The sequence below is a fragment of the Trachemys scripta genome, chromosome 23 (assembly GCF_013100865.1).
Source record: "Trachemys scripta elegans isolate TJP31775 chromosome 23, CAS_Tse_1.0, whole genome shotgun sequence".
In the NCBI taxonomy this organism is placed as follows: Eukaryota; Metazoa; Chordata; order Testudines; family Emydidae; genus Trachemys; species Trachemys scripta.
Genome location: NC_048320.1, coordinates 15836431 through 15861093, shown reverse-complemented (window position 1 = coordinate 15861093; position 24663 = coordinate 15836431). Strand labels below are relative to the sequence as shown.

Here is a 24663-nt window from a genome sequence, read left to right as displayed (position 1 = left end):
AAATTAGAAAGAAATTCTTTAATCTCAGACATCCTTCTTTGGGTTTCAGTTCCAGATGCTTCTGGGAAGTTTCACTGATCTGTTCCTTACAGGTGTTTTCCCCATTACCCGTTTTACAGGGGAATTAATTTCAGGTTCCCTTCTTCCCATAGGCTAATAATCTGAGAGCACTATCTCTTCGCTCTCAGTAGACTTGTGCTAAACATTTTGAAAGACTTTTTCAAATGTCTTAATTTACTGTGGAGCAGAGGAGGTTTCATGCATGTTCTGTGCTAAATGACTTATCTCCAGCTTCAAACACGAACCCCAGGAAGCCTCCAGTTTGGAAGCTTTGCTACATTAGGAAAGAATTATCCCTGCAGGGAATGTTGAAGGGTTTGACGATTTTGCGGTTCCAGGATGAAGTGCGTGAACTCCGGAGTCAGAAAATGTTGGACTCCTTTGAAAAAAGAGAATCTTCTCGGACAATTTTGCTTGGGGGCTGATGGCCCATCAGGCTGGGTGTGCTTCCCAGCTCACAGAGACACACTGTGCCATCTCCTCGAGCCAGAGCCGTAGCAGCGCGAGCAGCAGAAGGGGCTAGCCACACTGAGCATGTGGCCCTCACAGACCCCGGCATGTCTTTTGGGTGGCTAGCCCATTCCGTCACTAGCACCCCCACAGCTACACTTTATTTTTAGTGCACTAGCTTGACAGGAGCTAGTGTGAGTGTGTCTCCTCCTGCTGGGAATCACACACCCAGCTCAGAGAGTAGATGGAGCCACAGAGAGACCAGCTACCCCTATCACTAGCCCACCCAGTCTCCCCCAAGCCAAGCAGCATTGCTATCGTGGATCCAAGCCCTTCGGAGCATCTCATCTGCTGCCCTGCAATAGCACTGGGGCTCAGCAAGGCCTGAGTGTTCAACCTCCTCCCTAGGACTATTCCTTCTGAGGAGCAGTGAGGGAACGGCGCCATCCCCAGGGCGCTCTCTGAACTGGCTTTAGACTGCAGAACTGCTCAGCAGTCCCTTCCCAGAGCAGATCCCCACCGTACCGGGTGCTGCACAAACACACAGCGAGCTGGCTCCTGTCCCAGAGAATTCATAGACTGACCTCTGGGTAAAAGTAACTGCTGGTTTGCACTCTAGCGCAGGGGTGGGCAAACTATGGCCCCCAGGCCGGATCCAGCCCGCCAGCCATTTTAAGCCGGCCTGTGAACCACACACGTGGCTCGGCCCCGATCTGGCCAGAGCACTGGGTCAGGGGCCGGACCCCACGGCTTGGCCCTGCTCCATCTGGGGGTTGGGTTGGGGGCCACACCACGCGGCTCCCCAAAGCCGTGGCATGGCCCCGCTCCGGCTCCTATGCACTCCAGTATCATCATGGCATCCCCTCCTCATCATCCCAGAGATTATTTGGATAAAGCTTGATGTGTAAGTGAGAAGTATCCATGGTTACAGGGCTCCTCACACCGTCTGTCCTCTTCAGTCTTTATTTCGGGGACTCACTGGACACTATGAAAACCCTTCACAGGGACACCCCCCAATCCCCAGGATAAAGTTTGAAAAAGCAACCCCCAGGCTTCCTCTTCTGGAAAGCTGCACTCAGCTCGTTAAAACAGCTCCTGTTACAAGCCCTGATATCCATCCCGCCCAGCCTAGAGCTTGACAAGGGAGATGTTGACTTTCAGGAGGTTAAAGGTGGCTGCCCCCTCTAACAAATGGGCTCTCGCAGGAGGGGAGGACTGTTGTTTTTTCTTGTTTCAGGGAGCAAAGTGTCAGGAAGATGTACAGTGCAAACAGCCCCCGCTGAGCAGCTGACTGACAACACCAGCTGCAGAGGGTGCCGGGGTGATGTTGGGCCAGTGGTTCTCACCACTGGGAAACGCAGGCTGCCCCCCCCCCCCCGCACAGCTAAAGCTAGAAGAAGAATAGGGAGGGCTCCATCCGGAAAACTGAATCCAAGTGATTTAGCTGCTGGTGTTGTGGGACTTGCAGGAACCGCATCTTCACCTGCATGTAGCCCCCAAAACTCAGCATCATGCAGATGGCAGAACGACAATCTAAACCTACTCCTGGGGGACTGGAGCCCCTAGAATCCCGGGGTGAAAGTGATCCACGGCTAGGACTATCCATCCCCGTGTAACGGTGCAGATCCCCTTCCACCTAGAGACCCCGACGGGCAGCCCACAGGTGGGTGAGTGTTACATTCCCTGTGACTAGCTCAAGGTCACACAGGGAATCAAGGACACCACCTGGGTTAGAACGCTGGACTCCTGACTACCAGCCCTGGCTCAGTCAACTAGACCAACTCAACTAACCATCTAACCAGCATGTTTTCTCTTCTCTCTCCTTTGCTGAAACCAGGAATTATGGAGTGAAATCCTGACCCTGACTGAAGTCAAAGGCAAAATTCCCATTGACATCAGGTTTCACCCTATGTGTTTTGGGTGACGGTGGAAAGCTAAGGTGAAAGGGTGGCTGGTTTGCCATTCTTTTTGAGCTGAGCCCTTAGGAAAATGGCTTCAGCAAACAGCTGAGGCCTTCAGTGCCACGGATCCAGGAGCCCCAGAGGGCACCTTGCATTTGCTCTCTCCCTAGGAAAGAGCACGTTAGAAAAATGGAAACAACCAAATAAAAAATCAGCCCCATGTACCAGATCAGCACCACAGCCAAGACGTGATCAATTAATAGCTCCAGTGACCAATAGCACTGGAGACGTACCCCCTTGAGGCCACACTGCAGTTTTCATTGCTGCTTCCTTCGTGACTCTCCCACTGTCAATAGCACTTTGCCTGTGACCACCTGTTGATGTGGGTGGCGCTGCCACGGGTGCATCACTTATCTATCAATTTATTCTGAGAGGAAAGATGCTCCAGTTGTTGGGGCACTAGGCTGGGACTTGGGAGACCTAAAGTTCTATTCCCGCCTCTGCGATCCTGGCCTAGTCTTTGTGCCTCAGTTCCCCTAAAAACAGGGATGCAATGTCCATACCTTCTGGGGGGAGAGCGATTGTGAGGATAGATATATTAAAGATTGTGGGACACTCATACTGCAGTAATGGCAGTCAGATAACTACCTTAGATAAGGACCATAAACACATTTTGAGTTATACTTACAGAACTTAGGCCTCTCAGCTCACCGGAAAGAGCTTGAATGGACACTAGCGTACCTGTTACATGCAGTGTCTTTCTTATCGCCACACAGGAAAGCTCTGAGAACCTAAACATAGTCTTCGCATTTGTGCTTCATGCTGCACAGTGTTCCCTGTGGACTCTGCAAACTCCATGGACTATCATGTTTAACAGTTAAAGGATTCATAAATTCAGTCTTGGCACCAGCTTTCCAAGACTAAGCATGATTTTGCTTTGAACGCACTGATGGGAGGAAAAAGCATGTAGTAATGTTCAGCTAGAACTGAGTTACAATACAGCAAGAGATTCCCTTAGTAAGAATAGCTCTTCTTAAAGGATGAATCAGTGACCAGATATTTAGTATCTTGCAGGTCAAGGGTCACATGAAAATAGAGTGAGATTTGATGCGATTCCTTATTGGTTGGCAAGCCCAGCATTTTGCACTAGACCAGCCTGGGGTTATTTGGAATAGGTCCAGTACTGAAGAACTAGGAGAAACCACAGTGAACACGCATTTTCCCTTTCCTCTGATTCCTTAAAATAATTCCCCTCAGAATGCAATTCTGGGGGCCAGAAAAGGCCTCAGCACCATGTAGGCCCTCAGGAAGAAGTGATGCTATAACATATTTGGCAATTACTGGTAATATGTGAGTTCATGTCTACAATCAGACTCCACTCAAATGAACCTGAAGAGAGAGCTTCCTCATTTAATTTCATCTTTATCACCTAACTCTGGCTCCAGACCAGTGCACCACAGATCATAGCCAACCTATAACAGTGGGTTAGTGGAATGCATGCTTATGATTTCCCTTGTTGCTCTTTTAAGTCTCGGGGGAGGGGGGAGGGGGCAGGAGGGGAGACTGAGCTCCCAGGCAATCAATGAAGGCAGGAATCATCTCACCAGGGTTTCAGCATTATTAGAAATAATAGTTCAGAGGGAGCAGCCTCTGTTTTCTTGTTTTCTGGATGTTTTCTGAACCTAGACTGTCATTTTGATTCACGGCAATATTCCAGATGGTACCAGCCTTCCAGCTCTGAATTGCTGGGAGAGGAATCTGCTTTCCACATGTTCAAAGCACTATCTAGCCAAGAAATTATAACATCCTTTCAAAAGAAAACTTCCATGAATGAAAGCGTTTTTAATTGGCTCCCAGTTTTCATGTACAAATGGTAACTGTGCACTGACATTTCTACATCTACAAATTTTGGTTTCTTCACATGCCCTTAGCGGTCCACCAAAAATTGTATCTTTATATTTGTAGGCAGTGTTTTGAAAATGTTGCTCCAAATTTGTTTGATGGTTAAAATTTCACGGTTCACCTATCCCAATAAGCCCCTTTAAGATATTTACATAAGGATCTTAGAGACAAGCTACAAATGCTACCTCAAAAAGTAAATGCACTACAAAAACCAACCTAAAATATTAAAGAATCTCAGAATGTGACACCCAGACATTCCAATCGCTGCTTCTAAGTTCTGAACCTACAGTCATAAGAATCAGCATCAAGTTGGTATACGTTGATAAAAACCACTTCCTCAGAAAATAAATGTATTTATTTATAATATAGGTAAGCATGGACCTTCACAGACATGTAAGATGACAAGATCTTTGTCCGGGGGAGCTCACATCCAAATATCGAAAATACAGCATGGGAATGGGATGCAACATAGAAGCAAAGAGATTGAGCAACTCTGTTTGACATCATCTTGCTAGTTCCAAGATGCTGGAGGAGTGGGGATTTAAAATGCTTGTTTATTTTGCTATCTGTAGTACTAAATCACTAACTAATGTGAGCCCTGGTTGAGATATCATGCCAGAAAATCAGACCAGTAATCAGTTTGCATTGTCTGCTTGCCGTGACATACAGATCTTCAAATGTTGTTATTAATTATTCATATCATAATAGTTCATAGAGGCCCCTATCAAAGGCAAGGTCCCATTGTGTAGATACACAGTGAGAGATAGGTCCTGCCCTGGAGAACTTACATTCTAGATAGCCAAGACTACAAAGGGTATGTCTGCACTGCAATAAAACACCCGTGAGTGGCCCATGTCAGCTGCCACAGGCTCACGGGGCTCGTTCTGCAGGGCTATACATTGCAGCCTAGATGTTCAGGCTCAGGATGGAGCCTAGGTTCTGGGACCCTTCTCCCTTGGGGGTTCCCAGAGCCCAGGCTCCAACTCAAGCCCAAATGTCTACCCTGCAATTGTACAGCCCTAGAGCCAAAGCCCCGCGAGCCCAAGTCAGCTGACACAGACCGGCCGCAGATGTTTTATTGCAGTGCAGATAAACCCAAAAGGTCTAAGCATCTTTTCTTGCAACAAGCCATATATAGGGTAAGCACCTTAGTGTTTAATTTCAATGCGTTAACGCAGCAAAATTATGTTTCTGAAGAAAGACCAGGAGCCAGTGGGTAAGTGATAATATTCTTCCAGGATGCATCATCCCAGCTATGTACAGTAGACCAACAATGTTACATATCACAAGCACGCCAGAGATCACGTAACTCTGGTGCTAAACTTTCCAGGCCACATTCACCAAGTGGTTAGGTTCCAAAAGGAATCACTGAGGACTTCAGTATTCTGTGGTCTATCAGTAAAGAAAAAGGCATGTTATATGCCATTATCTAGGCTGTAGCATGTCTTTCACCTTCCTGAGTGACATGCCAAAGGCAACAGAATGCTGCCACTTTCCTCTGAAGTCCCATTTGAAAACAAGCACCTGCTAAATGTTATTTCTTCCTGAAAGTCACTTACATTTTAGACTAACAATATAGCAAGGCCTTGCGAAACCAGTGTGGGAGATGACTGCTGGCAGACTATGGAAATATTATATATGTAACTATACAGTGTAGAGAGTGCTAGAGGCTACAGCCCTGACACAAGTTACAATACTGTCAGCATAACTCTCCAGAAGGACATGTTCTGACTATTCTCTGCCACCACTTCTCTTTGGGAAAGAGATGGAGAGCAGATTCCCTGCTAATATCCTTTCAACTGTGATGGCTTTAAGGTCTGAGAATCTGTTTTCTGTTAACAAAAACTATAAAACTTTCAACAAAAGATGAAAAATGTGTCTCCCATTGGCATGAAAACCAGAGACTTCTTTGGAGAAAAGTATCATTTTGACAATCCTCTGGAAAGTGGGACACAAAAAGGGATGATTCTTTGCCATTGGCAGCAGAAACCACATATCAGCAAATCCCTCTTTGTAAAAAGTCAACATAAGTCACTCACAAAACCTTGGATAAAAATATCAGGTTTAATTTTTTTTACCTTATGATTGGCCTTTAAATCAAATGCAATCAGTGAGTTCTCTTGCTTTTATTTCCCCTGTTTTAGTCCCTGGAATTTGACATCTGTTGAATTCTGGATCTGGTTTAGGGCTTTTTCCAAGTCCAAGACTTGGGGAATTTTGTTAACAGTGCAATAAAAATAACTTCATAGTGTTGTAGGGAAACATTAAAGCCTTTTTGTGTGCTGCTCTCTCCCTTTATAAAAAAATACAGACAATGTTTCTTTAAAAGTCTCCATCTGCAAATCCCATTAGATGTGCATATAAGGTTTCGGATGATTAATAGTTGCCTGCTTTGCTTTGGTTGGAGGGGCTGAGTGTATGCAGGTTAACCCCTCCCTCCCCTCTCTCACATTTCACTTCACAAACTTGTCACTCGCTGCCCGGCACAGTATTTAAAAAGTGTTTCACCCATGTCCAGCATTTCACAGGGAGGCAGCTGCAGGCCTTGGGAAACTGTTCAGCCCAATTGCTGCATAGATCTGGTTGGGGTTTTCCAGCTGGGACTATGCGGAAGTTTAGTCAAGCTTCCAAACTAACAAATTTGCAATAGAACAAAATCCACAAACCATTTTTTAGGGGAGGCGGCGGGGGAGATCCAATTCTGTTTTTCCATACAAGTTTGGAGCTATTTTTTCCCCTCTTTCATATCCTTGAAGCCTGAGCCAAATCCAGTTACAAATCTCGGCGCACGGACAGCATAGAGCCAGCAATGGATCCCTCCGTGAGTAGCTGTATGCGAAGTCCCCGTCCCACTACCCCACTCTGGGGGTGCCTGCGGAATGCCCATGCGGAGCTCAGCACAGCAGCAGGAGCGCATCATTACCCACAAGCACCATTCTCATTCCATCAAAAACCAGACTTTGCTGCATATTCCGATTTCTCAGCCTCTTGTTTGGCCACTGCCCCCCACAGCTTCCCCCGAGAGGAACGCATGTTCGCAGAGCAGCACCCTTCTTTCCAGCATTCTGACTGGCACTTTGCAGCATCCGAGGCCAGAAGGCGGCTAAATCCAGGACTGGCCTTGGGTTCTGGGGAACTAGAAAGCAGCAGCCCAAACCTAGTGGCTGCTGCAGGGGGCATGAATGAAGATTATGGGGTACCAGGAAACACTACAAATGAAACTGAGAAAAAGTCATCCAAAAGGAAAAAGGAAACCTCAGGTAGGTGGCATGTCACCAGGGATCTGGGGTAGCAAAGTTCGCAGAGTCAGAACATCTGTAAGGTTCTACAGGAGAGATTAGGAAAGGAAGCCAGTGAGAAATACATTTCAGAATTCTTGACTAGGGAAAGTGTAGCTGGCAATATAGAGCACTACTACTGAACTAGAGTGCTTTCTGTTTGCTGCTCCCTTGTATTTATGTTTGCTTTTCCAAATCTTGGGCCTGAACTAGCTACCTGCCGACCATGGTCACAATGTAGCCTTTTTGTAAGTGTCAGACAGAATCACATGGTATCCCATATATTGGGACCACAGCCCTAAATAAGGAGCAGATACATTGTGTGGCTGCCATTTGCCCAAGTGTGAAATGATGGGGCGAGGGGTGTCAAAGAACAGGCAGCCTGTGGGAGTGTGTTAGAAACAGGGAAAAGCAAAACAGGCTCTGGGCTAGTTACTCGCTAAGATTAAAGGGATTAGAAAAGGATCGAGACACTCAAAAGTAACACAAAATTCGCTGGGAATAAATCACTGTCAGATCTCACACCCCGAGTCATAAAGGAGGAGACATCAGGAAAGCAGTGGATCACTGAATTGCTAAATGCATTCTTCTGCTGCAGTGGGTCCTGTACCATGAGGGCTAGCTCCAAGGGGGACACTCATTCTACCCTTTAACTAGACATCAGGTAGCATCTATATTGCTAGGTGCTGAGACTCTAACAAGAAAAGTATGTAACTAAATTTTACAAATTATTTGAGAGCTGAATAGCATTGACCTGTCTCTCCATCTTCGTTGCTAATGCACCTACCACTGCAGAATCTAGGCTCTGACCTCTGCTATCTGGAGCTGCCCATTGTAGGAAGCTATGTTGCAGCGCAATGCAGGTTAAATGCATCCAAACATAGAAGGTAGTTTTCAGCTGTCTGCAGTTGAAGATGCCTCCTCCCCTCCCCTTTGATACACATTCCAGCTTTGTGTCAGTTTGGCTGAGCATTTAATACTTTCAATTCAAATCCAAAATCAGGTCGAGTTGGTATCAATGACTTGCCCATTAGACATAACCAGGACATGTTGTCTTCAGCTATAAGAACAGTGCAGATGGGTTTAATTGTGTTGTTGTAACTTGCAAAATGAAAATCTTCCACCTCCTAGTTTTCAAAGATCTCATGGATACTTTGCTGCTGTCAGTATGAATATAGACATGGAGAAACTAGTTGTTTCTCTTAAGAAAGCTATTGAGTTAGGTATTTATTATGAGTCCCTCACTGAAGTATTTGTATCCACCAAAAACATTGATGCATTTATTCTCCCAGCACCCTTGGGAGTTAGGGAAATATCATCCCCAATTTACAGACCGGGAACTGAGGCACAGAGAGATTAAATGACTTGCCCAAAGTTACACAAACTGCCTGGGCAGAGCCAGGCATTCAACCCAGATCTCCTGACTTTCCGCCCAACACCTTAACTCCAATACCATCCTCTCTCTCTCTCTCGTTCTGTCAGTGCCATTGTTAGCCCTAATCTCTGCTCCGGAGAGCTTCCGATTTCAGTTCCCTCCAAACATTGGCAGGCTGTCCGTGAGTATCTGAAACAGATAATACCCCAAACCTCTTTGAGTCCCAGACTCTAAATTACTCCCTTAGATATTTCATAGTCTCTGGAAACCAAGCTTGATATAATTTTTGGACATCCAAACCCATAAAGGATTTTCAGGCAACAAATGGCCATAAAAATAATACGAAGAACAACAATATTGCAAGTCATTAGGGTTTTTTTTTAAAAAAGAATGTATGGGATTAAGAAGTAGCCGGGACATCTCACTAAATTCCCATTAATGGATATCTTTATTCTTAATAGTTTAATGGGATTCCAAAGCATGTCCTCATGTGTTAAGCAGATGACAAATAGTCCCTGACACCTTTCACCCTCTTATTGCTGTGAGCAACCTTACCACTCTCTCTTCCCACTTGCTGCCAAGCCATATGCCTGTCATTGCAGAGGAGCTGTAACCAACGTTGCTACACATGACGTCACTGAAATATAAAATGATTCTCTACCTTCTTGCCAACTGTTTTCATTATTCCTCCTTCTCTAGTTTAACACCTTGCACGGACAGTGTCCCAAAGGTGATTCCATTGCCTCTTTCATTTCAATCACTTCTGTGCTGATAAAGCAGTAGATAAAATTAACAGTACTACTCCTTCCCCTCCCCCAGAATAAAATACAATAAAACAAACAGGGAGAAAGTCCTGTTCCTTTAAACATTCTGATTTCCTGAAATCTAACGGCAGTTCCTTGAAATGCAGCTGGACACACATTTATAGTTTGTTATAAGTGGTACACGCTTCCTCTCCTTCCTCCTGAGAATTGGCTCCAGTTTGCTTTAGCAAAATCCAAGTGTCCAAAGAGTGCGCTCTTCAGAAGTTAGCAGTTGTTAATAAAGTGAAACAGCAATTATCTACCACCTTGAGACATGCTGCAAGATAATACTCTATTATATGGAGCTATGTGACGGTGTCTTACCAGCTACTGTCTTTGCTGTACTGTAGCACAGCCATAGAATTTCAATTATTTGTTTTGGTGCCAAATCCTGTAATTCTTTCTTGGTCCATATTCAGCAGAGGATATACAATAGGGACTTCAGGATTGGGCTCTTTGCTAGTATAGTGCTCCCCAAAAAGTCCAAAACAAGTTTACCTCTGTGATAAACAGGGAGACTTACAGTGTTCTCTCAGTGTAAAAGAAAGATTGACCATTCTGCTTAATCCATGAATTCTTCATTAAAGTGCTGTAATATTTAAACACATTTATATAACTGCCTAGTACAGGCAGTAGCAGTCACAGCAATACTACTTTTATTAGTAAGAGGCTCTGATCTGCCCTGACTGACAACCTAGGTATGCCCAAGAAAGTCAAGGCAGAAGATGGGCTAGAATTTGTTTTCACACCTATCATTGCAGTAGTTCTCCTGTACAGCATCTCTAACATTTCCAATTATTGTCTTTATAGATTTCTCCAGATTTTCAATATTGTGCAACCATACCCATCACATATAAAAATGGCTTTAACATGATGCCTTGCAATTGCCAACATTACAAAAGCCAAGGAGTTTTATAATGACTTGTAATTTATGGTATTCTACGTTTTCCATATGATAAAATGACTGTTACCAAGTAAACAAACAATGCCACAGGCACTTAAACAAGCTCTTAAATAAAACGACAAATGGTCTGAGTGTCGGAGGACTAATAAACCCCCATAGGCACTGACTGTGTGGGACATATATGGGACCCTGAGCAAGCTTTGAACAGACCTTCTGTAATCTCATTTTAGATTTTCTGCATGAAGCATTTTCCAGATGACCACAGCACAGAAGACATGTCCAGCCTGTCCATGTCTATCCACACACATTTACAAATAAAACACAGATTCCTGGCAGAAACCCAACTCATTCAGATAGACAGTTTGGATATTTCAGTTTTCTACCACTCAACAAACTAGAAAACCGTGTAGTAAGAACAGGTCACACTAGAACATAGGAAATAGTAAATTAAATTTGGTTATTCTGTTGATCTATCAGCAATTACAAAATGTTTATCCACCGGTAAGCGCTATTGAATATGTGGGAGTTGCACTGATGTGACTGAGAGCAGAATTTGGTCCATTTTCTTTATATAAATGAAAACATGCAGAATTTAAATGGGGATGTAGCAGAGATGAGATCTGACTACAGTGTGTAAGGATTCATTTACAACATTTTACATTCATACGGTGCCTTTTATCCTAGGAAAAGCCTAAAATATGTTACAAAATTTTCAAAGGACAGTATCGGATCACTTTAGATGCAAAACATAAGGTTTTATAAATCCAAGGATCAATGAAAATAGCCCTATCATTTTAACACCCAACTAAAATCATCTTAAATTTGGATTTAAGCACTCCCCCTGCAGTGTTGCAACCTAGACATTACACCAGTGTGCTGGTGCATTAGAACCAGAAAGTGAAAGTGGTCAGAAATAGTCTATAAATAAAACAAACTGACCAGCCTTTTCCAAACTCAGTGAAGTGTGCAAAGTAAAGGATCAGCAATAACCGTGAGAAGTAAATTCAATTTTTAAAACCCTTCTTATCTCAATAATGTAATAACACAGGTAAGAAAATCTACCTAAAAATATGTAACTTGCCCAACTGTCCTTTGAACAAACTGGTAATTAAACTTTGTATAATGAACTGAGAAGGCACATGGGATAATGGATAGTTCTCTAGATAGGACTCATGAGGCTTGGGTTCTATTCCTGCTTCTGTAGCTGACCCACTACTATGTGACTTGGGTAAGTCACTTCTCTACTCTGTACCTGTTTTCCCTTTTCTATTTAGTATGTAAACTCTCTGGGGCAGGCCTGGACTCTCGCTATGCGCACATACAATACTGAGCACAGTAGGGCCCAGATCTTGGTTGGGGCTTCTATATGCAATACAAATAGTAAATAAGAAGATGTATACTGCAGGATGCCTACTAGAAGATTAAATAAGTGCTTGGCCTAGTTCTCTGATATTTACTTTTACATTTGAAAGAACATACACTGCCTTGTCTTGTTGCCTAAGTAAAATATTAACCCTATTTAAAGTCCTCCATCAAATTTCAAACAAAATCTCCCATGAGAGCCTTTACTAGTCATACCATGGATTGCAGAGAAACACGGAGGTTTTCTATGGTTGACCTGCATTTGCAGTCACGGTGCCCTAAAAAGCATGTAGATCAGATGTCGGCAACGTTTGGCACGCAGTTCGCCAGGGTAAGCACCCTGGCGGGCCGGGCCAGTTTATTTAGCTGCTGACGTGGCAGGTTCGGCCGATCGCGGCCCCCACTGGCCGCGGTTCGCCGTCCTGGGCCAATGGGGGTGGCTGGAAGCGGCGCAGGCGAGCGATGTGCTGGCCGCGGCTTCTCGCTGCCACCATTGGCCTGGGACGGCGAACCGCAGCCAGTGGGGGCCGCGATCGGCCGAACCTGCCGTGTCAGCAGGTAAATAAACTGGCTCGGCCCACCAGGGTGCTTACCCTGGCGAGCCGCGTGCCAAACGTTGCCGACCCCTGATGTAGATTCTAATGTGCCTGTTAGCAGGTGCTGAAGTCAGAGTTAGTCACAACCTGAGATGCGAATAAAAAGCCAGAGGGCAAGAACAGTGGAAAGGCTGGTGAATTAGTGGCAGGTGTTCCACTTTCACATCTGTGATTAAGTGAAGACTTGACCAAACAGAGACATGAAGATTCAAACATTCTGGGTGAAATATGCTGCAATAATTAGGCTGAATTTTGACTGATTTATAAATGACACATTAGAGGTACCAGATGTGCGTGAAAAGACAGAACAATCAGAATCCTGTGTGTGTTGAGAGGAAGATACAGCACTCTGGGACAATACAATGAGCTTTTCACTTAATGCAGCCCATTTTTGCAGCTTATTAATAAATAATAATACACACATTGGATATCTAGAATGCTTTTTACCAAGGATCTCAAAGCACTTTGCAAGTTTCAGCTACATAAATCAATTATGAGCTATTACTGTGAAACACCTCTTCGAACTGGCCCATAAACCATAGACATCTTCTCCTCAACAAGCCCTCAGACATGCTGAAATGTTAAAATCATCAAGACTAAATTCAACATATCAGGAAAAAAAGACAGCAGAACTAACACAATGCTCCTGAATTCGCTCACACTGCACATTCCCTGCCTCCTTATTCCCATTCCTTTGTGAACTCCCTGTATAACTTTCTATTGTAGGGTTTTGGGGGGCAGATACCTTATTTGTTTCAGCTCCTTTTAAAATATCCAGCATGCTGAGGGTGCTATACAAACAGCAAATAAATAATATGAAAACTGTCCCAAGGACCCACCCTGCTCTGCTTGCAGCAAACAAATGCTGAAGCTGCAGAAGTCTCTGTATGAGATCTTTCTTATTTTTTGTAATATTTTTGTAAGTTTCTGTTCCAAATTTCAGCACATCCTGCCTGCACTTATCAGAGTAACACTGACCTCAACCTGCATTAGGAAAGAAAAAAATGGCTATCCTTTCACAGTGATCTTTCCTGCACCTCTTTCTTTAGACCTGGGCTGTGTAACACATGAAAAGATTACTGCTGCTACTGTCTAGTCTCTTCCGTAGACTTGTCTTTTCATAAGAAAGTGTAAAATGTCAATTCACCAGCTGAGTTTAACTGGATTTTTCTGCAGGCATCCGCCTGTCGACACAAGTACAGTTAAGGCAGGAAGAAAACATATCAAAAGCCATCAGGTGGCAGGCTTAATTGCCCCAGCCCTGTGCTGGCTTGGGATGTTCATTTACATCAAACCTGTTACTTCAGCAATTAGACTGTGCTAATTTTGTGCTAGCAGAGATAATGCTAAATCAAGCTAAACAACTAAGTGTTGTCAGAATCCAGGAAGACTCAGTGGTTTGGAAATTATGATTAACTTAATTGTAATGAAACAGCTACAGAAACTCTCTTCCCCCTCTGGATGACCTCAGAGGGACCAAAGGAAAACTGGTTCCCTAGATTAGATTTAAATGTTGATCATGTTATCCTTGAGTAGAGCTACATCTGAAATAGTTTGACAGGTAATATACCTCCCTGAGGTGCACACTGATAAGAACTTCTAGTTACTTTAGGACAGATGTCAAATGAGTCAGCTATCTATGAAATCATTTAACTTGGACAACATGAATGCACATGGTGAAAGCCACAGAGACACACACATATCCTGTTAGCTGAGATTTTGGAATCCTGTGACTTGTTCTATAACAGCAAAACTTTCAACATCTTGCTTTTTTAACTAGCTAGAATAAATACACCCCGAAAACCTTTAGCATGAGAAAACATTACTTCAAAGACATTATGCAGATACGCCAATGTTTTTGTAACCCCTTTATTGATTGGGAGGGGAAAAAAATACAGAAATTAACAAAATGTCAATAATTAAAACTTCAGGTGCATAGCAACTGGCTAGGAAACCCCATGCACATCTAGCAACCAAATGTGTCCCATGTACATGCACTACCAACTGACCTTCATGCTTCAGTGCTTAAGCCAATCTCTAACTATTAGGGGGTTAAGATGAGGCCCCTTCATGGGGGGGCAGTTTATCCTACATCTGCCTACTGGGAAGTTTCTTGCACCTTGTTCTGTAACACTGTCATAGCCTGGACCTCACACTAGACTCTGATCCAACATGACAATTACTGTGACCTGGGCACGTTTCCTTTTGGCTTCTCAATTCAGAGTTCAAGTCCCAAATTCAAAGTGATTCTCCCGGAAAGTCGCAGCTGTAACAGCCCTGACGCCTCAGCTGTTACAAAATGCTACATGCAGCTTTTTTGTATAGATAGTTGTTCACACCAGCTGTACCCCAAAATGCGCCGCAGAAATCAATGCTGGATAACAGCAATGGGAGAGGCAGGCTATGAGTTATGGGTGAGAGAGAAACTTTCTGGAAATATTTGCAGAGAAACTGTTCTGTGTCTAACTCTGCTCACTGTGGCTGAAGTGGGCAGACGATGAAGCCAGGTGAGCATTGTTGCTGTGTCACTGCTCTCACAGACGTGGTCTCTCGCCTTTCTTCTCATGGGAACAGATTTTAATCTCAATCACACTGGTGTAAATCCAGAATAAATCCCCTGACTTTACTGGATTGACTCCAGATATACACTCTGGCCCATCATCCTTTTATAAATCACTGGTCATCTTTGCCCCTCTCCCTCTGTGTGCAAAGGTTGATGGAGATCTTGTCTTGGAAATTTTATGGCACAAAGACACAAGTACTTTTTGGCTCCCATGTGTCTTTGTTGCACGACAGACCCCTTGGGGAAAACCTGTTTGATTAAGCTGCAGATGTGAGCGTGGCAGAGATGTGAGATCCAGGGAGAGGATGGAGGTCTGAAAATGTTCACAGTCAGTGATAAATGCCACCATATCTTTCCCAGTGATGCCAGAGGACTTTCTGGGTTGGGATCTTTTTGTGGATTGTGCTGGAGAGAAAAACCTTTCTAAAGCAAGGACTTGCAATATTTCATGTGCATTCTGTATTTTCCACATCCTATGGCCAAAATGCCAAAGAAAAGTAGAGCCAGTTTCCACTTTTGGAAAGGCACAAAAACCACAATCATAATTAAGCAGCCAGTCCCTTTAGCAGCTCTGTGTGGCGTGTGGCCCATGCCACAGGCTCCAAGTTACACAGCCTATTCCGTTCCCGAAGGTAATCAGCCTGAGGAGCAGAGTTAAAATCATTAAAAATGACTGAAATAGTTTTTTTTAACAAAAAAGACCAGTGAAATTACCTTCTTTAGAAATGATTCACTCACATGAGGCAAACTGGGAAGCTTCAGCCAGGACAGAAAGTTGCTGCTTCCTTGCTTAGACTACACTGGCTACTAATTTGCTTCCAAATGCAATTTATGTTATTGGCTTCAATCACTACAGCCTTGCATGATTTGGGTCCTGGCTACATCAGAGATTGCGGTTCTCCTCATGCTGCCCCTAGAGAGCAGCTGGGAATCTCCTGAGCTGGAAGCTCTCAGGAACTGGTGGCAAGGGCCTCTCCACATGAGGTCCTCAGCTATGCAATTTGCCTTCTCCTGCTGCTCTGTCAACCCCCAAACTTGTTGACCTTTCGGGAATGATGTGAGGCTGGTCTGTTTACTCAGGGAGATGGCGAAGTGGAGGATTTCTGTGAGCATAAGACCAGACATACTAGGTCAGACCAAAGGTCCATCTAGCCCAGTATCCTGCCTTCCGACAGTGGCCAATGCCAGGTGCCCCAGAGGGAATGAACAGAACAGGTAATCATCAAGTGATCCATCCCCTGTCACTCATTCCCAGCTTCTGGCAAACAGAAGCTAGGGACACCATTCCTGCCCATCCTGGCTAATAGCCATTGATGGACCTGTCCTCCATGAATGTATCTAGTTCTTTCTATAGGCTTGGCCTTCACAACATCCTCTGGCAAAGAGTTCCACAGGTTGGCTGTGTGTTGTGTGAAGAAATACTTCCTTTTGTTTGTTTTAAAACTGCTGCCTAATAAACCTGTGCAATTGGGTTTGATGCTGGGTGGAATATTTTGGGGTGATTTTTCCTCTTAGTTTGTTATTTGGTTGGGAGCTGGGTTAAAGATCAAGCTACAATGAACAGATTGTTACAAATGAAAAACTTGTTTTAGAAATGTAGCCAAGGACAATTTCACCAGGTAATGCTGGCAGTTCCTATCAGAAATTATTGTTAATGGGAGTTGCATGTAATTTCTCTATTTCTGATGGGCAGCACTAAGAGTGAACACATTATAAATCCTAAATTTAACCCTAATGGATTATTCCAGTTGGTTTCCTTTGACAAACAAATTGAGCATTTGGTAAATGCTGTTGCATTATACATCCATTGCTTCTGTGTATATATATTGCTTCTCCAATCTTCTTTTATGCATCTCCTTGAAATAACTCAATAATAGTATTGCTATTATTGGGGTTGGGGGGGGAGGAGTGAGAGAGAGAGAGAGAGAGAACACTTTATGCTGCTCTGAAAATAGGTGAACATTAATCCCCAGAATAGCTCCCTTCTTTTTCCAAAATGCTGGCTGCTGCGGAACTCTGGGTTCTTCTTGTCTCCCTTCTGGCTATATAGAAAACTGGAACCTGAAGGACTTTAGATAAGGGATTGATAGGGGTGGCTAATTCTGGGCAGAGAGCTGATGAAATAAGTGTATTCATTTGTGTATATTTATTAAGTCTAGCTGGAGTTGATGCATCCCAGTCATGTCACATTTCAGTGAGATTCCAAAGCTGCTGTTTTGCACTGCAAGGTGTTTGCCAGCCCTGACATCACCACGTCTTCATGCTGACTTTCCTAAATGGTGAAGATATTGACAAATGGCAGAGCTAGAAGTTGGTTAAAGAACAAAGTTGAGCGCTGCAGGGAAAATTTACTGCAAAACCCAAAGTTCAGCAAGGCCCAAATGTTCAGGGCAGCTTGGCAAGGTGTACATTGCCCTCCACCGGTGGTCTTACTTCGTCCCCCTCCTCTTCATCCTTCCAACACTGCCAGAGTTTCTGTCTTCCCAATGAAGTAACCAGATGCTCCCTAATGTGTGGAGCTTTTCATTTCAGACAGCGATGGAAACACAATGGAAAATGGCATCATTAAACAATTATAGATTTTTCAAAAACAAGCCCTTGGATGAGACAAAACATTCCACTGGCTACAAAACCTCTTTCACTTCCACTGAAACCAGCCAGCTCCCATTTTGGTGCTAGAACTTGTAGAAATAGTTCCTGTCACAAGGACATGGGCTTTGCCTTTGCGCACTGAAGCAGAGGAGCTTTGTCCTTCTGTTGCTTAGAAATATACAATAATCATTCATTTAAAATAAACCGATCTTACTTTGCATGTGGCTATGGTCATTGTCCGAGCGTTTTAAAATGGGGCTTGGACAGCAGCTCTCCAGTTAGGACTTGCAAGGCCAGCTTTGGAAATGTGACTTTCCCAGGGGTATATGACAACTAAGTGTACGATCAGCGAAAAACAGCTCGGGGCACCTCAATAAGAACTGAGTAACTCTGAGTCACAGGGAAGGACATGATGCCACCAGTGCTCTCACCCCACTCTGCCCATTGCTGTATTCACTCTAGTGAGATCTTTTCTGTGGTTACGTTCACAACCCAAACACATTTCCAGGGGAACCTGCCGGCACCAGACCCAACTGGGTTGGGTCTTATAAACCCTGTTCAGAGCCACCCACTAGTCCAAGGTCATTGCCTCGTCAGTGTGGGTGGGTTACACTCAGCACCTTTGCTTCCTCATCCCCCAAAGCTGGATCCTAGCCCTAGTGTGTGCAAAATGACATCCACCAGTAGAGGTCACCACACACCTCATTAAGTGCACTGGCATTGAGACCAATTCTTAACTAAAATCTGAGGCAACAGCAATCTAGGTAGGTGATGGTGTATGTATATTTAAAAAAGGTAAGTGAAAGGGAAGGCCTGACTGATTGTACTAACTAGAGACAAGCACCATGCAGCCAAGTGATATGCAAGCTTCCTCCACACCGCTCTGCCAATGCCCCCTCAGTCCTGCCCCACAGCCCAGGATATTCCAGCCCTGTGCTCCCAGACCTCCGCCAATGCATCCAGCCTCCCATCAGTTCTGTGCCTAAGACTGACAATAGTGTCCAACTTACACATAAAGTATGCTTGCCTCTTAGAAAACCAGGATTCCAGTAGGAAGCCAGAAGCCAGCAGCAAAGCACGGAAGGAGAGGACAGCGTTCACCAAGGAGCAGCTGCGGGAATTAGAAGCTGAATTTGCTCACCATAATTACTTGACAAGGCTCAGGAGATATGAGATAGCTGTGAATCTGGACCTCACCGAGAGACAGGTACCTCTGGAACATCTGCCTCCTCAGCTGTGCCCCCCTGACAGGGCTATTCCTGCCTAGACAGAAGGGTGTATGTACAAGATATTCACATTGCACCCGTTTCTACTTTTGCAAATGTGCATAAATATTTGTACATAACCTGAAAAACTTTGTAGCAAATCTAACAAATGCAGTTTAACATGGAGATAATTGAGAAGCTGATTTCAAGTATTTGGTTAAAATATACATGTTTAAATATCATTTTAAGCTGCAAAAACCATTTCTGAATGACTGGTGTCTAAGTGCCTTCAGACGACCTACCCCATTCACTGGCACAAACCAAAAGGCTGATACTTAATAAGAAAGGCTGGGTGGCAGCTCCCAGGTTCTGATAACCAGGGCTGAGCTATGCCTTCAAGGTCCACAATGCCACAAACACTGCAGCATCCCAAGGAGCCCAGCAGTAAATGATAATTGGTGGGGAATACCGAGCAATAGCAAGTAAATAGTATAATGACTAACAAGGGTCAGGCTGGAGACTCTTGCCCACATGCTCGGGGTCTTACTGATCGCCATATTTGGGGTCGGGAAGGAATTTTCCTCCAGGGTAGATTGGCTGAGGCCCTGGAGGTTTTTCGCCTTCCTCCGCAGCATGGGGCAGGGATCGCTAGCAGGAGGGTTCTCTGCAAATTGAAGTCACCAAGACACAGGATTTGGGACTTCATCAGCAGAGTCAAGGGAAGGGTAGGGACGGTTTTGTGGCCTGCAGCATGCAGGGGGTCAGACCAGATGATCATAATGGTCCCTTCTGACCTTAAAGTCTATGAGTCTATGAGACACAAGAGTGCAGGGGATGTTAGATTCTCATCTGATGAGCTGTTTTCTTTCAGGCTAAGGGAATGTTGTGAACTAACTAGGGAGTATAAGAGTGAGGGGAGTGTGGACTTTGAGGGTCACTATGCTCCCAGTTTCCTGGTCTGCTCTTAGGAAGGGTTCTTCTATCAAGGCTTAATAGTTGGGCAATAAAGGAATTAATCAAGTGAAGAAAGGGAAATAGTATACGCTTAGCTGACTCAGATAGGCCTATTAGAAATATGATAGGAAGATGGACAGGTGTATGCATAGAGTACTCCTGGGAGAATCCTCCGTCACTGCGCATGCACAGAATTCATGGCCCCCGCAGATTTCTGTGCTTCTCCACAAAGAAATGATTTCTGATGGGGAAACAAAGGGAAGCCACAAGAGCAGTCATCTCCTCCTCCCTGGCAATGCAGGCAGATCAGTTTGGGCACCCACAGCAGCTGGTAGAGATGTAAATCACTGAGGTGGGGAGGAGCTGGGCCGTCATACGTGTGTGAGAGACACACTCTGTCCCTCTCGCTCGCTATTGCGGCATGCTCACCGTGGAGGGGTGGGGCTTTGGAGTGTTTCTGAAGAGGTAGGTGTGGGGCAGGCTATGTTCCCTCAGTGAATTGTTCCCTTTGTCTTTGTGAATTCCCCCAGGAGTATAAAACAGGTGTATAAATTTTAAGGCTCCTTTACCTTGCCAGAGTGGTGGAAAGGAGCCTTATTGTAAAGGACAGTGTGGCCTTATAAATGCGTATGGTGCTTTGGTGATTAGAACTGGTCTACATTTTTGGACTGAAAATTTCCTAGCAAAATGTGCTCCATGCACTGTTTCCTACGGACCTTTTTGGAGATGGTCAGTAGCCAGTATAAACTGTGAGTTTGAGTCCTCAGCCCTCGCTTGCGTGCTCTTCAGTTGCCTATGATGTAACACTGAGCATGGCTGCATATATTTGTTGACTAATAGCTAGAAATAAAGGGTCAATACTAGCTACATTTCTAATAGACAGAGGGGGTTTGGTGATTTCCTCCAATTCTCCCCACTCCCCTTCTCCATCCATTGTGTTGTAGTTTAAATAAATTATCAAAATAACTGAAACCAGCTTGATTATATTCCATTATTTTGACCAAAAAAAAAATGCAGAATTTTGCAGGCAAGAGAGAGACAAGACACATCTTTTATTGGCCCAGCTTCTGTCAGTGAGAGAGACAGAAGCTTTTGAGCTTACACAGAGCTCTTCTTCAGGTCTTCTTCTTCAGAAGGTCTCTGTGTAAACTCGAGAGCTTGTCTCTCACTGACAATAAAAGCTATGACCTCACCCACCTTGTCTCTCTGGTATCCTGGGACTGACATGGCTAGGACAACACTGCATAGGTGCATGCAGAGACAGATAATGGGGAGCTGATGAATAATTCCTTCCTTTTCTCATCCAGGTTAAAGTGTGGTTTCAAAACCGAAGGATGAAGTGGAAACGTGTGAAGGGCGGGCAGCCAGTGTCCCCTCACGAGCATGACACTGAAGATATGGACTCTGCTGCCTCCCTGAGCTCTGAATAGCTCCTCGCCAGTAGTAACGTACTGACGAATGCAGGAAGGGTTGTCAGTCAGAGAACTGACGCCACACAGTTTAGCAGCAGCTGTATCATTAACAGGTGCCCCTCCCTGCTCAAATCATCTCATCCTCCTGTGTGTGACTGTGGAAGTGGTGTGCCTTAACATGCCTTCGGGACTGTAAAGGGCACACAGGAAAATCCAGAGGAGGGTCTGACTGAACTCTTGGCAGTGCCAGTATTTCTTCAAAATAATAACTAAACCCATTGACTATGAAACAAATAAAGCTGACTAGAGCTGGATTTCTAAGAACCAATAGTGGTCTTCAAGTCCTCAAAAGACACAGTTTAGAGGCACCAGTTTAGGGTTCAGTGGGGCAGTAATGTAGCTCCCCAACATATAACCTTATCCAGCATCTCTCTTTGGTCACTGCTATTTGCCAAACCATAAAGGACTTGAGCATTCCACAGAAGTGCTTTCTTCGTGCATCACTCCACGAGTAATGAACACTCTGGTATCCACTGATGTTTCTTGTGTCATCCAAACTGAAAATATAAATGGTTATAAGCAAGTCTGGGGGGCAGTGGGAATGTCAAACAAAAGTGTGGCCCCAAATGCTATATAGGCCTCCAGCCATCAGTTTTGGAAGGGATCATTCCCACAAGGACAAGGGCTCCAATTAGAGCTGAGATGGCAGGCACCTTTCTGATACGCCTGTGTGAATGAGATACTGGAGGTTTGTTTAATTAATCTTAGTGTAGCTGCTGAAATCAGAACATTAAATCTCACAGGGAATATTTTCATAACCACCGCCACCAAGTATCAAATCAAGTGTAATGAGGTCATGAATCATCACTGTTCTGCCCTGGACACTGAAATATAGCTGATTATATCTTCTGAAAGAACGCTGCTCCTTTCTGTTGTGTTTGTCACACTTCTTTCTGGAATGCCTCTGGGTATTACCTGCAGTTTCCTTTGTTACAACTCAGGACTATCTGGGTGAGCAGAAAACAGTGTCCTGTGAAATGATTAGTTGAATTTATCAGTCTTAAGTTCTCGTTTCTTTTTTACTTGGGATCAGAACGTTCTTCCTGTCGGCATGCAGGTATGTATATGTGAATTATGTATGAATATACGTGTCCATAATGTTCTATGGATAAATATTTACTATACATGCACTCAGGGTCGGATTAACTCTTCTGTGGGCCCAAGGCTATTAGATTTTGTGGGGCCCCTGTATACAAGTCTTTTTCCTAATTTAAAACAAAATGATCACAAATTATGGCATCGAGGCTATTAACACTGTACTAAACTTGCCTTTTAATTAACATAAAGCCGTTCTGTGGTTATATTTCAGTCTTAAAACATGCAGAATATAGTTAAGTTAATTCAAAATAGCCTACTTCTTACCTTAGAACAGCTGTTATATTAGTTTCTTTCTGGGAGGGACTTTGGGTGCAGGAGGGATTTTGACCTGGGGCAGGAAGTTGGGGTGCAGGGTCTGGGAGGGAGCTTGGGTGCAGGAGGGGATTCTGACCTGGGACAAGGGGTTGGGGTACAGGAGGGGGTCCGAGATGCAGGCTCCAGCTGGGAGGTGCTTACTACAGGTGGCTCTCGGCCGGCAGCCAACAGGGCTCAGGCAGGCTGCCTGCCTGCCTGCCATAGCCTCATGCCGCTCCCGGAAGCAGCCAGCAGTCTCTGCACGCCCCTACGGGGAGGGGGACAGCGTGTCTCCATGCGCTGCCTGCGCCCGCAAGCACCGCCCCCACTGTGGGGATGGAGGTGGGGCAGCGTGCAGAGCCACCGCCTCGTCAGGGACCACAGAGATGTGCCAGCAGCTGTCCGCTTCCGAGAGCGGTGTGGGGCCACGGCATGCATGCAGCCTGCTTGAGCCCTGCTGCACTGGGGCCCCTTTAGCCCTGGGCTGTAGAACTAAAGCCCCTGCGTTAATCCGGTCCTGCATGCACTCCTAATCAATATTCAGGCTGATCAAATTAGTAATTAATCATCTAACGAACTTAGCCCTTTTTTTCTGTTTCCAAACTTTCCACAGACAGACTGATTTTTGTGAATGCATTCACTGTTTGCAATTGTTTGAACAGTTTATGCAAACAAATTTTAGCCTATGAATTGTTTGCAAATTATTCACTTTCATTGTTTATGCTGTGTGATTGGTTGCCTATGCTGCAGGGTATTGTTTCTGCTTCCTGATTAGATGACAAAACTTTTTAAAACAAGGCAGCCTAGCAAACCACAAGTGAAGAAAAGGAAACACATCATAATTAATTATCTTGTTTGTGCACATCCTCTTCAGTGTGTGAATCCGGGTGCTAGTAGTAGGAAGAACAATCATTCCCCAAACATCCACGTGAGTAAAAACTTGTTCACACAAATGTCCATTAATATTGAATTAAAAGGGGCAAAAACACAGTCAAACTGACCAGCTGTTTGGAACTCAAATGAAGGCTCATGAACATTATTTTGCAGTATTTAACCAACTCTATTATCCACTATGATATCATAGCGTCTGAGCCAGCCCCAAAGTGCATGAACGGAAGTAAAGAACAGCCCAGCTTCCATTTAGGCATTATAAGAAGTAGCTACATTTTGAAGAGAGCTCAGCATGGTGGGTACACATTGGTTGCTAAACTCCATTAAAAATCTGGCCATTCATTAAGGTGCTTAAAATGGGAGATGAGCAAGAAATGGACCTTTAGTGACCTCTGCTGATCTCAGATCTGCACTGGAGCACTAGTAGCCAGCGGATTTTATGAGATGTGTCTGAAGACGGGATCCAGCCAAAACAATCCATAAACCACGCGGCAATTTGATATCAGTGGTGCTAGTTTAACCTCATTTTAATCAGCAATCACCAGATTCAGAGGGAAGCACTAGACTGCCACCTTTATGCACAATGGTCATGTACCATGACATAGTCCATCTAGCATGCTCTGAGCTTCCCAGGAGCTTTGAAGAAGGTGCAGTCTCTGGAGGATAGCTGCAGCAATACCCACTTTGCAAGGCCTCCTGGTACAAAGAGAGAGAGTCCTGAAGTAGGGTTACCATACGTCCGGATTTTCCCGGACATGTCCGGCTTTTGGGGGCTCAAATCCCCGTCCGGGGGGAAATCCCCAAAAGCCGGGCATGTACGGGAAAATCGGGAGGTCAGCCGGGCCGGCGGGGATCCCGGCCGGCGGGGACCCCGGCCGGCGGGGAGCCGGGTCAGCCGGGCCCGCGGGGAGCAGGGTCAGTCGGGCCGGCGGGGATCCCGGCCGGCGGGGAGCCGGGTCAGCC

The 24663-nt window shown here is 44.8% G+C and overlaps 1 protein-coding gene across 1 annotated transcript; it reads left to right on the top strand.

The window, feature by feature from the left end:
* Window positions 1–6874: 6874 nt before the first annotated feature.
* MEOX1 (mesenchyme homeobox 1) lies at window positions 6875–22635 on the top strand. The gene is made up of 3 exons (XM_034756032.1): window positions 6875–7573; window positions 18821–18993; window positions 21253–22635. Exons 1-3 carry the CDS (start codon window positions 7123–7125, stop codon window positions 21373–21375), a joined length of 747 nt encoding a protein of 248 aa, XP_034611923.1. The 5' UTR covers window positions 6875–7122; the 3' UTR covers window positions 21376–22635.
* The last annotated feature ends 2028 nt before the right edge of the window (window positions 22636–24663 follow it).

What these genes read in the sequence shown, in the direction of transcription:
- MEOX1 (XM_034756032.1), top strand. Translation starts at nt 7,123, where the DNA reads ATGGATCCCTCCGTGAGTAGCTGTATGCGAAGTCCCCGTCCCACTACC. An exon ending in AAGGAAAAAGGAAACCTCAG is followed by an intron (nt 7,574 to 18,820) that starts GTAGGTGGCATG and finishes CTTGCCTCTTAG; the next exon opens with AAAACCAGGATTCCAGTAGG. An exon ending in TGGACCTCACCGAGAGACAG is followed by an intron (nt 18,994 to 21,252) that starts GTACCTCTGGAA and finishes TTTCTCATCCAG; the next exon opens with GTTAAAGTGTGGTTTCAAAA.